Source organism: Plectropomus leopardus, chromosome 15, assembly GCF_008729295.1.
Source record: "Plectropomus leopardus isolate mb chromosome 15, YSFRI_Pleo_2.0, whole genome shotgun sequence".
NCBI classification, from domain to species: domain Eukaryota; kingdom Metazoa; phylum Chordata; class Actinopteri; order Perciformes; family Serranidae; genus Plectropomus; species Plectropomus leopardus.
Window position 1 is genome coordinate 4,968,212 of NC_056477.1, and position 13,763 is coordinate 4,981,974.

Consider the following 13,763-nt stretch of genomic DNA (forward strand, 5'->3'; position numbering starts at 1 on the left):
ATCCTTAAATAGTTTTTTCCCTTTTATGATATTAAATTCATACTACGCAGGATTTTCCTAAAATAAAAACAATGTTTGGACTCACACAGAAGTAATCCCCCTCAATCATCCATTATGACCCAAACGAAGTATGTGGCGGTGTATTTTTCTGCTNATCCTTAAATAGTTTTTTCCCTTTTATGATATTAAATTCATACTACGCAGGATTTTCCTAAAATAAAAACAATGTTTGGACTCACACAGAAGTAATCCCCCTCAATCATCCATTATGACCCAAACGAAGTATGTGGCGGTGTATTTTTCTGCTGAGACTCCGCCCTCTGCCTCGATTGTCTTCTTATTTTCTGTTTTTGGGATGTTTATGGGTGTGTACCCCCTTAGTGCTCAGGTGAGGTTGGTGCTTGATGAAAATGTAGCAATCAGGTGCTAGACCATGAACACAACGCTGAAAAATTGTAGACATAGCGAGGTGAAAAACTCGATACGCACGCAACGATATTGCAAGTTTGCTATAAAGTGGTTCAACTCTGATAAGAATAAGACATAAAACCTACAAGTGCTTTTAAATCGGGCAAATCTATCTCAGGGAAGCACATAAGACTATTGGTGAGCTGGTGTTAAACTACAGAGAGATGCAGAATGATGTTTTTTTGCAGGCGGGCGCGGATATCGTGCTGATTGCCTCGTCAAAAAGCCTGTGGGAGTTTCTCCACAGGATTTCTGGATTACTGTTGAAAAAAAAAAGCTCTGTGGCAAACAAACCTTTATGGTACTTAGACATTTGTTTGTTTTTTCAGCAAGATAATCTTCACAAATGAATACCACTTTTATGGTGTTTGGAGCAGAAATTAAACCACCAAATGTAAAAAGCAAACATTAGGCTGTAAACGAGCTACTTGTTGCACAACTTGAAGTTGCCACCACCTCGAGGCCGTAAAGCAGCGTCCAGAGGGATGACTCCCTGACGTCTCCGTAGGAGTGAAGTCTATTACTTGCAGCTACTGAGCTATTTAACCCGGTCTGACCTTTCTGACCCGTTTGCTTCGCTTCAATGACGCATGCTTCGCTGTGTTGTGATGCATGCTGCATCCAGAAAAAGATCTGCAGGGTTGCAGAATTATTGCAGGTATTTACTGACATATTTGATGTCATAGAACAAAAAGTTAGTCTTTTATGCTTGTGTTTACCAAAAACCTTATTTTAGGCATCTAACCAAAACACATTCAAAAAAAACTTCTGACTAAGGAGTCTGTGATGCTCTGTCCACAATCCATGAAGTTACTTTCCCAGTGGATCATGAGATATTTCTTCTGGGCAACCTCTCAAATTCTAATATCATGCATAGCCACTCAATCAACCAACAGAAATCCTACTGGTCGTCGCCAAAAATGCATTACAACGAGATGGCAGTCAGATATCCCATTGCCTGTTGGACTGTGGCTCTCAGAAGTGAACAGCTGTATCATCTAGAGAAGATGACTTACTCACTAAGGAATAAGATCCAATTTTTCTATAAAATACGGCAACCTTTAATCAAGTACGTGGAGAATCTCCCGTCCCACATGATCTCCCTGTTTTCACCACACTAGTGTTATGATAGACCATGTTGTGAGCTTACAGATCAGATGAGTCAATCAGGTTGTATTTTAAAGTGTGTGTGTGTGTGTGTGTGTGTGTGTGTGTGTGTGTGTGTGTGTGTGTGTGTGTTTTGTTTTTTTTTTTCAGGTGCTGGTTGTGGGAAATCCTGCCAACACCAACTGTCTGATTGCAGCCAAGTCTGCTCCCTCCATCCCCAAAGAGAACTTCTCCTGCCTCACCCGTCTGGACCACAACAGGGCTCGCTCTCAGGTGCGTTCCTGCAGGCGCCTGTTTTGTCCTCGCAATTCTATCACGTTTTTTTTAGCCGCCACATTTTAGTTCTTTGCCCAAGTTGAGCGTGAAACTTAAATTTTTTAAATTTCTGGTCCGGAAGGTGGCGATGCGCTGTGGCGTTCCTGCCACCCACGTGAGGAATGTGATCATCTGGGGCAACCACTCGTCCACCCAGTACCCAGACGTGCATCACTGCTTGGTCAACATGTCTGGCGGCGAGCTCGCCTGCTTTGATGCAGTCAAGGATGATGCCTGGCTGAAAGGAGACTTCATCACCGTGAGTTAACCCTTCGAAACCTTTTCATGTAGTGCGTTCAAAAAGCCTTTCAGGGGCGTTTTAACCTTTAAAGCATGGGCAAATTGGTTTGATTTCTTTCAAAAGCATGGGGGAAAAGGCTATCAGTAACTTGGCAAATAAAAAATATTAAAAGGTGACAAGAAAATCACCTCAAAATTAGAAGAAAAAAAAAGAAATTATCAGATAGCTAGGAAAATTATCACGAAAACTATAATTATATTTTCAAAATAAGGTGGCAGCAAAATATATGTATTTATTTATATATTTATTTTCATTTGACCTTTTTTCAGGTCATTTTGTTTTTTTTGGTTCTCTTACTTTTTCGTTAGTTTTTGTTTTGTTGCTAATTTCAGGTAATTTTCTTCTATCATTTCAGTAATTTCGATGTTTTTGAAAAAAATCAAGCCAATGATCAGGTTTCAAGGAGTTCAGGGTTTTTTTTTTACATTTTCCTTATGCACTTTCTAAAATCAAATAATGAAATGTTGGAGGTATATTTAACAAGAAAAAATACTTCAGTCAAAAAATCCTGCATTAAATGGCATTAAACCGGTCCTGTTGAGCAAATGCACATGACTCAAACATCGGTCACAAAAAATTCAGATCATATGTTACTGATCTGTTTGTAGAAACACTGACTGGTGTTTAGTTTTCTGTTTTCCTGCTTGAAATTCCAGAAATAACGGTGACAGACATGTCAGCCCTTATCTCATCTGAAACTAGCTGCAATAACACGAGCTGACCTTATACGCTCGGTTTCTTCTGCACACATTAACGGCCACTTTGCATGTAATGCTCCATGTTGTTGCGCTGCAGACGGTGCAGCAGAGAGGCGCTGCAGTCATCAAGGCCAGGAAGCTGTCCAGCGCCATGTCTGCCGCCAAGGCCATCTGTGACCACATGAGAGACATCTGGACCGGCACCCCCGAGGTAAACACCGTATTTATTTATACGGCAGTTATGATGTGGGAATGTCTGCTTTTTGCTACATTATGTCAAAAAGTGAATATTACTTTGTGAACAAGAGTGAATAAACATGTTTCTGTTTGTGCTCACACGAGAGTTTTCGTTATTAACCCTTAGGGCCCGCTTTGATATTACAAACACTCACATCAATCTGTGCAGAAAATGCACTTTTCAAGATCAATCTTTAAAATACCCATTTTAACATCAGTTATGATGAAATACTACATCACAAATAAGCAACATTGTATTTTAAAATGCAGTTTTAACCATTTTCTCCTCTTTTTTATTCAGGGTGAGTTCATCTCCATGGGTGTTTACTCCTCTGGTAACTCCTATGGAGTCCCAGAAGACCTCATCTACTCATTCCCTGTCCAGATCAAGGTGAGACTCATCTCACTCATCTGTAGCCTACAATGATTTACGTCGTGTCTGACCTCAAAATGTGAAACTGTGAACACACACCAGTCAGCTAAAACATGAAAACAACTGACAGGTGAGGTGAATGATATCAATTGTCTTTTTACAATGCCATTTTCTGCTTGGAAACTTGGCAATTATTTGGGTGCCACTTGACATGCACCACCCTTCCAAACACCGTTACAGACCAAGTACACATTTCTTTTTTTTTTTGCTAATTTTTTGGTCATTTCTTCTTTCATTGCTTTTGCATTGCAAGTTTTTTTTCAAGAAATCAAGCCAGTTTGCTAAGGTCTCAAAGGGTTAAAGAGGATAAAACATGAACTTAAAAAAAAGAAATAGACCAATGAAAGATGACAACACACAAGTAAAACCAACAAAATAAGATAAAATAATAAATAAACCAATAAAGCAGTAAAAGTAAAAGCACACCTGAGCCAAAACCAAATTAAGAAATAAAATAAACTAGTTCAGTGTTTGGGTGGGCCGTGCGTGTCATAAATGTCTCGACCCGGGATTTTCCAGCAGAACATTTCATTGTACGGAGAAGATCAAAGTTATTCACTTCACTTATTATTGCTTTTAATGTTTTTTGCTGATCTGTGTATGTTATTGAACCACATGCTCCTAAATAAAAAAGTAAAAAATATATGTTGTTTTTCTCAGGACAAGACCTGGAAGATTGTGCAGGGTCTGGCCATCAACGACTTCTCCAAGTCCAAGATGGAAGCCACAGCAGCAGAGCTGATACAGGAGAGGGACACAGCCGTGTCTTTCCTGGGAGTATGACTAGACCCCGCAGGGCCACCCGACCTGCACTTAGACAGCTCCAAAACTCCAGACGCACGCCTGTGATAAAGCACTCCACCAATCCCGGCATTACTGTGTGTGTGTGAGAGAGAGTCAGTGTTTATGAGTGTAAAGTTGGATTTATACTTGTGCGTTGGGAGTCTGCATTAAGGTGTCTTTTAAAAAATTTACAGCACCTTCTGGGATATCAAATGGAGACGGTGATTGGGTAGCGACGGCTGCTTGTGGTTTTGTTCACATACCGACGCAGACTTGTTTACTCAAGCTATAAATAATTGCACAGCATCAGTCTCCCTTTCAGTAGACACACGAGTGACGCACAAGTAGAACTCCACCTTAAGTATACATTATTTACTAAAAGTCCAACACAGTCGTTACCAGCATTTTTTCCAATACTTTTTCTCTGGCGGTCAGTGAAACATGGATGCTTGTTACATAAAGTCAAAGATGCACTAAGTCCTCAAACACTGGAATGGATGGATTACATTTAAGATAAACAATAAAAAATGAAACCTTATACTTTTGGGTTTTGGGGTGTTTTTATTTGCTATGTAGTTGCCATTTTTTTCGTTGTGGTACTTCTAGGTTTATACGGCATAGAGGCTGAGCAGTGAGCACTGTTACCTCAAAGGAAGAAGGAAAACAGTAATATCATTCTTCGTCATCCCTGCAGGAAATTTAAAGGCTTAACCCGTTCAGATCCCCTGTCCAGTCCGATGGATATCACTTTTCTAGGATGTCTAGATCTGTGGTCCCAAATGCATAAACTTTTTTGATGGGCAGAACCATTTAATTGAATTATCTAAATTATCTACATAGCTCTGATAGTGGGATGTCTGTAAGCCAATCGCAGTGTTTCACATCATCTAAAGCGGACTGCGGTAGAGCCACGCCCCCTTTTTAAATAAGCAACATACATACATACAAAAATGCAGCAATGACCAACTTGGTAAGAAATGTCCCACATTTGTAAAAAAAAAAAATTAGTAAAAGATGTAAAGAAAGGTTTTTGAATAAGAAAGATGGTTATAAGAAAATTACCCCCCCCCCCCAAAAAAAGTAAAAACAATATTTATCATATTAATAGTATTATTAGTAGTATATGATGTATATAGATACAGATCAATTTGGGAGGTTTATCTCATGTTTGTTTTTGGTTTTTTACTTTTCTTTTTGGCTTATTTTCAGGAAAATTTTCTTGTAACTTTGCTAATTTCTTGATATTTTTTTGAGCCATGTCTTGGTAAGGTGCACATTTCCTTTTACCCATCTTTAGGACAGAAATCAGACCAATTTGCTCAGGTTTCAAAGGGTTAACAGGGAAACTACTGTACATCAGAAGGTGAAGTAGAGCGTAATGTCACAGTTTCACCAGGCAGAGGCAGTATTTCTTGGGTTTTCCCAAAGCCAGCAACATGAGAACTGATTATGTAACATCTGTAGTGAGTTAAATTCACATTGTGTCACTCTTGATTAAAAACCGAATTATTAAAAGTGACAAATCTACCAAGATATCCATTATTATAACATCAATGCATTAATAAAGTGCTGCTCAGCCAGTGTGATCCTGCTCATGATATATAGATGTGCATCAAAGCCTGCAGCGCTGCTTTAAAGCTCCTCCACAGTGACAAAGGTCAGTGGGAGTATTTGGGCCTTTTGGGCATGGGTGATTTTAGGGCAGTGATTTTCTATTTCCTACATTTCTAGCATTCTTCAGAACGTTGCAGATTTCTATTGGCTGTCAAATTCTACGTCACAGACACACAGCTCTCTGATTGGCTGCCATCTTCCTGCAACGTTCCCATTCGCCCCTTCCTGGAATGGCACTGTTGTGTAAAATATCTTCAAACTAATCATCCCCTTTTTTAAGTTTTTTTTGTTTAGCGATGTCGCAAAGGAACAGGAGCCCGGTGTCTTAAGGTGAAATCTACTGTTTTTGAAAAAATAAATCAGACCTATTATTGCGTGCCCCCGCTGTCTCCTCTGAGGGATTTGCTGTGGTCCTTCAGACCCGCAGGACCAGGCCGACCCTGTCGACTTTTCTTCCGCAAGCATCCTACAATAACACAGTAAGAACTGGCTTTAAATATAATATAATTGTATCTATTTGCATCTCGGCACTATCAAGGTTTTCCCAAAAGCGAGTGGTGTTCATGATCGGATCCTCAAGTTAGCTTTTAGCCCAGCGTTTTTCGTTTTTTGGTGGTAAGGTTGTTTTTTCGCTCCGTGTGGTGTGCACGGGTCAGTCGCTAGTTTGATTTGTGTTTATGTACACACGGAGGGAAGCCTTAATATCGACTGCTCCCTGAGTACATACCGTCCAACCATCCATCATTCATTCAGACCCGCAGCCTCTGAAGTTCCCTGTCAGCCACACGGCGATGAAGTTAGTTTGCGATTCGTAGCTTCCGATTCAGCAGTTAAGGGGAGAGTTAAGGGAAAAGTAATTTACATTGCTGAGCCAATGATCCTCGTGTTTTTGCGACTTTTAGTGTTATTAAAGCATGTTACACATTTTATGTAAAGCCTTGATGCTGTCTGAAACCCACTTTAACATTTGTAAAACCTTAACTCTATGAGGAAGCGCAAAAAAAGGAAGATTTCAGTTTCAGATCAGGACCATTTAGAGGGGTCAGACTTAGACTAGATCAGCCCAGACAGGTTACACATAATGTAAATCACAGTTTCTCAAACATTTATTCTATTAGTGAAAATGCAAAAAAAAAAAAAAGACATTTCACTGGGGGTTTAAAATCTAAACCACATTGGACCAGGTCCAGATCAAAAATAACTACACTTAGACCAGATTATACCAGTGGGTATAAATATAATTTAAAACATCATTCAAAATTCTAGAAACCTTTAATATTTGTGAAAATGGGGGCAAAAAAGTACATATTATTGCAGTTTTCACATGTGGCTCACATTAGACCAGGTACAGATCAAAATCCACTACACTTAAAGGAGTCAAACCTGGACTAGATTATCCCAGAGAAGCTTATTCATACTCACAACACAATTTTAGATTTGTATAACTGCTGTCTATTTGTGAAAATGCAAAAAAGGGACATTTTACTGAGGGTTTTTTTTTCATATCTAGACCACATTGGTCCAGGTCCAAATTAAAACCCACTGTATGTTTTTGTGTATTCACAGAGAGAAAAAAAAGGTTTTACAAATCCAAATGTGTTTTAAATAACATTTAGCCTCTCTGGGACGATCTGGGTAAGTCTAACTATGTCCTCGTCCGATGTGGTCTACGTTTTTGTTTTGTTTTTTAAGGGGGGCATCTCACCTTTTTGTGTTTTACAAATAGAATAAAGGTTTTACAAATGTTGAAATAGGGTTCAGTCAGTTTTACCTTAAATGCCTAACATGCTTTAAGGACAGTAAGAGGAGCAAACAGCAGTGTAGTTTTTCCCCTTAAACCTTTTCCCGTGAATCTGAAACTAACTTCAGCGTGCTGTCGGACAGGCAGGTCATGCGGATGGACTGGTGTGCATCTCGCTGGTTAATAATTGACGGGATGTTTGTTGGCAGTGGGGAAAAAAACAGCTGAAAATCTCCGACTCGGTGGCAATAAGGTAATAAAAGTGGAAGGAGAGGGGGGCGAGGCGAAAGCTAAAACAGAGGCAGAGGTTGAGAGTCACTGACAGGAGCAGTGACGTGGTGGGCAGTTATTTGGGGCTGGAAAAATGAGAGGCGAGCTGTAAAACGTCCTGCTCGGTCCAATCCGGCTCCGTGCTCAGTTCAGGGACGACGTCTGGCTGCTGTCCAGAGAGATAAGTGCGGCGGGATGAATGTGTCCTTGTTGTTATTTTTTATGGGTGTATGAGGTAGACAGGACGTCGCAGCAGCGGAGCCTCAGTGCTGAATGGACTCACGGGGTTGAACACCTCTGGATGAATGAGCTGGCTTTCTGGATACCTCAAGGAAACTTTTTTTAAAAATTCATTAACGGGATGTCTCTTCAATGACGCTCCGGTTTTCACTGTGAATGCTCTCTGGAATATTTAACTTGAAGATCTGCTTTGGATTTATCTGATTATTTAATTGTGTTTTGTTGAACTGGTCGCTACTTGGCAGCTGAAATATGGCACTTTATATAGAAGGTAAGCAGTGTTGTGGACTCTTAGCCTTACGCGTACAGGTAGATAAATTAACTATGAACTTCAGTGCGTTTAACCCTTTGAAACCTGGATGGACATCTTTGTTTGTGTGCTGCATTCAAAAGGCTTTCACAAGTATTTAAACCTTTGAAACCTGAGCAAAACATGGGAAAAGGCATTGAGCAAACTGCAAGAAATTGGTAAGATGCGGCAAGATAATAAAAAAGGTTTAAAATCTTTAAAAAAAAAATTTTAAAAAAAAGGAAAAAGAGAAATATTTGAAAAGTATCCAACTTTTTTTTTTTAAAGGAGAAATGTCCAGAAACTATATTTGGACTAATATAATTATATATTAAAATCTGTTACAGAATATATATTTTTAAAAAAAAGAACTTTTTTTGTTGTGTTTGTTAAGTTTCCTTTTCTCTGTGCCAAATTTCAGGTAGTTGTTTTTGTTCTTTTTTGTCATTTGTTCAAAAGTTTTGGGTCATTTCTTGTCAAGTCGAGAGAACATGGGAAAGTGGCAATGAGCAACTTAAGAAGAAATGACACAAAAATTTGCAGAAAAGAAAAAAGTACTTAAAATACCTTAGAATTAGGGAGAAAACAAGTAAATGACCATTAAAAGTGCTTAAAAATAATTCTGTAAAATATTTTTTACATGTAATTATGAATATAGTTTTTTGTACACTTTTCACTAGCTTTAAAAAAACAATTTTCCAAAGCTGCTAATGTCTTGAGGAAAATTTCTTACAAAGTTGCTAATTGCTTTTTCCCTGTTTTCAAAAGAAAGCAAATTTGCTCAGACTTTGAAGGTTTAAACAGTTGTGACGGCGTCTGAGCGCAAGTCAAGAAAAGTGATGTCGATCCAGGTTTCAAAGGGTTAAAGCACTGATTGATGCCTTCACGTGAGGAATGAAAACTCTGATATCAGAGTTATTGAATGCACGCATGGCCGTTATCGCTGCCAACCATACTGTATCTCTTGAATGTATTTAAAATAAGTAGTAAACTTGTTATTAGTGATTGTTTCACATCAGTACGCAGCTGGTTGAAGTTTTGTATGGACCCTTTTAAAGGCAGTGAAGTGGGATTCTGGTCAAAGTTTATTCACTGGTTTTATTTCACTTCTTCTGGCTCATAATTCTGTCTGTACATCTCTTGTTACATGCCCTGTCTGCGCTGCAATAAGCAGCCAGTACTTGTATTACTAGTACTTGTATTACTAGCTACAATCCTAACGTGTCAGTGACAGCGAACTCCACGATCCTCAGAAGAGATCTGAACCTCCACGTTAGCTGTCAAGTTGACTAACTACCTAAAGTCATGACGAGTCTATTTGCTCAATCAAACAAATGTAGTTTTGATAATCAATAAATAATCTTTATGGATAATGAGAGAAAAAAAGGTCAATATAATAGGTCAGCTTTCACAGGATTTGACTTGTCTTGTCACATTTTACTAGTAAGAATAGTTTCCTGTTTTTGTGCCAGAGTAACATATACTACAGTTTGCCCGCTGTAATACTCTGCTTACTAATGTGTATGACATTCAGAACACCTATAAAGCAGCATTCAACTATTTTCTATGTAAAGATATCGTGGAGTTTAGTGTCCCCCTGAACAGATAATGTAGTCACACTCCTGTGTGTGTTGTAATCTGAGCTTCTTTGCTTTTTGTTGTGGTAGCCGGTCAGGGCGTTCGTGCGTGTTAGTGAATGTTAGCCCCTGTGTGTGAATCCCACTGGCGAGTTAATCGCTGCTTCTCCGCACTGTGCTTATACGGCAGTCACTGCTGGTTGTGTCATAAGCATAAAGCTTAATTATGCTTTCTGCTCACATGGTATCATGATGAGGAAAGATTTGGATCTTTTGTGCTCCATGTGGTTTTTCCTCAACGCAGACTCTATATTTTCCAAAACTGTGGGGGGCCGTATACAGAGTTAGAAAATGTCATATGTGCATAGACAAATGATAAACTGCAGGGACCCCTGCGATGGGCTGCGTCTAATGGTGAGACGTCGTTTTGGCTATGTGAACACTTACAACCCTTGTGAATGCGTCAAGCATAAATTAAACATGATGACAACCGTCCCTACACCACCATCACTGTTAGCACTGTTGTCATTGGTAGCCATGGATGTATAGAAAGAGGCACGCTGCCTAAACTAACAATGACGGCTGTCAGAGTCAAAAACATATTATTTCACACAGAGGCCATCAAAGTGGTCTTGACTGTGCTGTGGTGTTAGCCAGTCTTTGCTTTCTTTCCAATGTTACAGCTAAGTTAACATCATTGGTTTCCAGTTGGGTGGGCTTTAACTAAATCTTTTGCTACAGATGAATGATTGTCAAAGAACAAAACTATAAAACTTAAAGAGATGACATGAAAAGCTAAGCTTGTGCTTTTTGTAAATTTGCATATAAGCAAACAATGAAGACATTAAGGTCACACATCGCAGAAAACCAAACAGGCTACACAGGTTAATTTGGTTTCAATGATGCGTGCTTTGTTTACAAGTACATTACTTATGACCTTTCATCAAAGCTTTATAATTAGTCAGATTGTCGTTCATGTGGGCACACCTATGGCAACAACAGAGCTGTTAAGTGTTTGTCTTTCTCGTGCTTGAGTTTTTTTCCATAACCTCAATGACAATGGGTTTTCTTTTATAGCAGTTAATGTATTGATTTTCTTTTTCCTAAACACAGATTTGTAATGATACTGGATTTCTGAGGCCATTACGTGGCACTGAGATCCACATCAGTAATCAATGTCTCACACGAAGCTATTTTTAGCTTTTTACATTTCCTGTTTCCTCCAGATTTTAATCATCTCTGTTTTAAAACTTGCAGAGGCACCAAAGATTTATGTTACGCAAACACCATAATAATCTTGAGAGCGTTGTTGATTATGATAACAGGTGCTAAATGATGACAAAATTTCTGACCTGTTACATCATCGTTGTTTACACCGCCCAGACTGGAGGTGCAACTAACAATTATTTTCATTACTGACTAATGTGTTAATAATTTTCTTGTTAACCGTTTGGTTCTTAAAATATCAGGAAACATGGTGATCACAAAATCTCGAAGGACAAGTTGACACCATCCATTATCTTGCACCTTATCATACACAAATGTTAGTCAAAGTGCTTAACAGTAAAGAGATAAGAAAAAATATTAATAAATTAAAACTGAAGAATAAAATTAGATAAATAACAGGACTGGTAAATGTATTAATAATACAGACAAGTTTAAAACAAATTGATAAAATAAATAAAGGCACTAAAAAAAAGATTAATAAAAAGCTGCAGAAAAGAGAAAAGTCTTAAGCTTAGTTTTGAAAATGGCTTCAGATGGGTCATATCTTAAATCTAAGGGAAGCTCATTCCAGCAGTGACTAGCGTCATAATTTAAGTAATAATAATGCAATAATGTAAGAGCAAACAAAGCAGCAAATTCTTACATTTAAAAGAATGGAATCATCAAATGTTTAGCTTTTTTGGCTTGAAAAATATGTTTAGCAATTATCTTTGCAGCTCTGGATTCAGTTTTGTGTACTATTACTGCTTAGGACTCTTTGGGTTGGGGCTCTAATTCCAACTTACAAAAATCTGTATTCAGTGGCAGATGAGGCTTAAACAGATGGTTTGAGTTAATGAGTAAAGATGGACGCATGAATCATTTTTATCATCCCAAATATGTCAGAATTCAAGTTGTGTTGCAACTTTGTAAAACCCTGACCCCTCCATCTTCCTCTATTTTGCCCGCACCAGGTCTGAATAAAGGAGTGGCCAACGGAGGGATGGCTCAGTTCCAGGAAATGATGCGGCAGCAGCTGGAGAGCTCCATGCACGCCGAGCTGGAGAAACTGCTGGACACCACCACAGGCGCAGAGAGAGAGGTGCACTTACACACACTCTCTCTCAACCCCCCCTCTGTTTCTCTCAGACCATCTGGTTGTGTTTAAGAGGGTGGTTGGGTCACACACAAACGCTGGAAAAACACAAGAGTGACACATACTGTTGCACGGTGCCAATGAGGGTCCCACCTACGTGCTTACAGACGCACACATAAAAAAGTGTACGTCATTAAGTTGCAGGAGGCGAGGTTTTTAAGCAAACATTCATGCATTATATCAGCGTAATTCGTAATTTAATGCGTCATTAGAGGCTTCCAGCCCAACTGAGATTTGTCCCGTTAGCCCACAAAGATTTCTGGTGTTGGGAGTGAACACAAATTAATCAAAACCACCTCAGAAATAGCAGCAAGACTGAGCGTTATTTTATCCGTTTTCTCTTTGAGTTTCCTTTGATATAAAACAATCACAGACCTTGAAACAAAGCTGTCACTAAATATTGCTTGACTGAACAATCACACGGGGTTCGGCTCTTTCAGACATTAACCAGGCACTCTCAAACTGCCAGCAATCACAAAAGATGGAGTGATGTATAGAAGGAAAACAGGTCAGAGGGGACAGTCAGCCGCACAACACTTCACACATACTTTCACTCAAGTGCGTTCACAATAAAAGCTTTTGTATTTGCAGCCAGCACCAGCAGTTATACAAGCTAATCATCCGTGTGCTCATACACAGCTGTATGTGAGCGAGTGCACACGCATCCCAGGTCTCCGGTGTAGACAGACACCAGCGACAGGCCTATGATATGCTGATTTTTACTACCCTCTAGGTATAGATCGTTTGTTTTCATGCCTTCAAGCTGGTGATAGCCGTGGCCGGAGGCGTTATGTTTTTGGGTTGTCTGTTCCTCTCTCCGTTCTGTTCTCGTGAACACAATATCTCAACAACATCTTCAGCAAATTGTTTCATATTTGACACAAATGTCCACCTGGAAACAATGATGAACTGATTCAATTTTGGTTGCCATGGGTCAAAAGTCACCACTGTAACGTCTTCTGTCTTATTCTCATGAAGACAATGTCTCCTCAGAGGGAATTTCTTCAGATTTGGCAAAGACGTTCGATTTGAGTCAAGGATAAACTGATTTAATTTCGCCAGTCAAAGCTCAAGGTCACTTTGAAATCTCAAGACCATCAGGGTGTTTACACAAATTTGGCACAAACGTCAGCTTGACAAGTTAAAACAAAAAACAAAAAAACTATTGATGGTCAAAAGTCACTGTGACCACACAAATGATTGACATGTTTGTGGCCATGACAAGAATTCATACACTAATTATGACAAATTTTCACACAAATATTGAATAAGATAAAATGATGAAGTGATTACAGTTTATATGCCAAAGGTCCACTTCACTGTGACAT

At 39.1% G+C, this 13,763-nt stretch overlaps 2 protein-coding genes across 3 annotated transcripts in view; both read left to right on the forward strand.

Moving 5' to 3' along the window:
• The first annotated feature begins 1,403 nt into the window (after positions 1 to 1,403).
• On the forward strand, positions 1,404 to 4,880 carry mdh1ab (malate dehydrogenase 1Ab, NAD (soluble)). The gene is made up of 6 exons (XM_042502550.1): positions 1,404 to 1,449; positions 1,688 to 1,848; positions 1,973 to 2,149; positions 2,987 to 3,100; positions 3,428 to 3,517; positions 4,220 to 4,880. The coding sequence occupies exons 1-6, from the start codon at positions 1,404 to 1,406 to the stop codon at positions 4,340 to 4,342; spliced, it is 711 nt and encodes a 236-aa protein (XP_042358484.1). The 3' UTR covers positions 4,343 to 4,880.
• A 1,288-nt stretch (positions 4,881 to 6,168) lies between these two features.
• ugp2b (UDP-glucose pyrophosphorylase 2b) overlaps positions 6,169 to 13,763 on the forward strand; it is a 37,528-nt gene continuing 29,933 nt past the window's right edge. Inside the window, exons 1-2 of one of the 2 annotated variants that reach the window (XM_042501966.1) lie at positions 6,169 to 6,435; positions 12,254 to 12,381. In XM_042501966.1, coding sequence (XP_042357900.1) covers positions 12,283 to 12,381 — 99 coding nt within the window. In that variant the 5' untranslated portion in view covers positions 6,169 to 6,435; positions 12,254 to 12,282. Of the gene's footprint in view, positions 6,436 to 8,046; positions 8,479 to 12,253; positions 12,382 to 13,763 lie in introns of those variants that run through there. The other variant, XM_042501964.1, reaches the window with a different exon arrangement.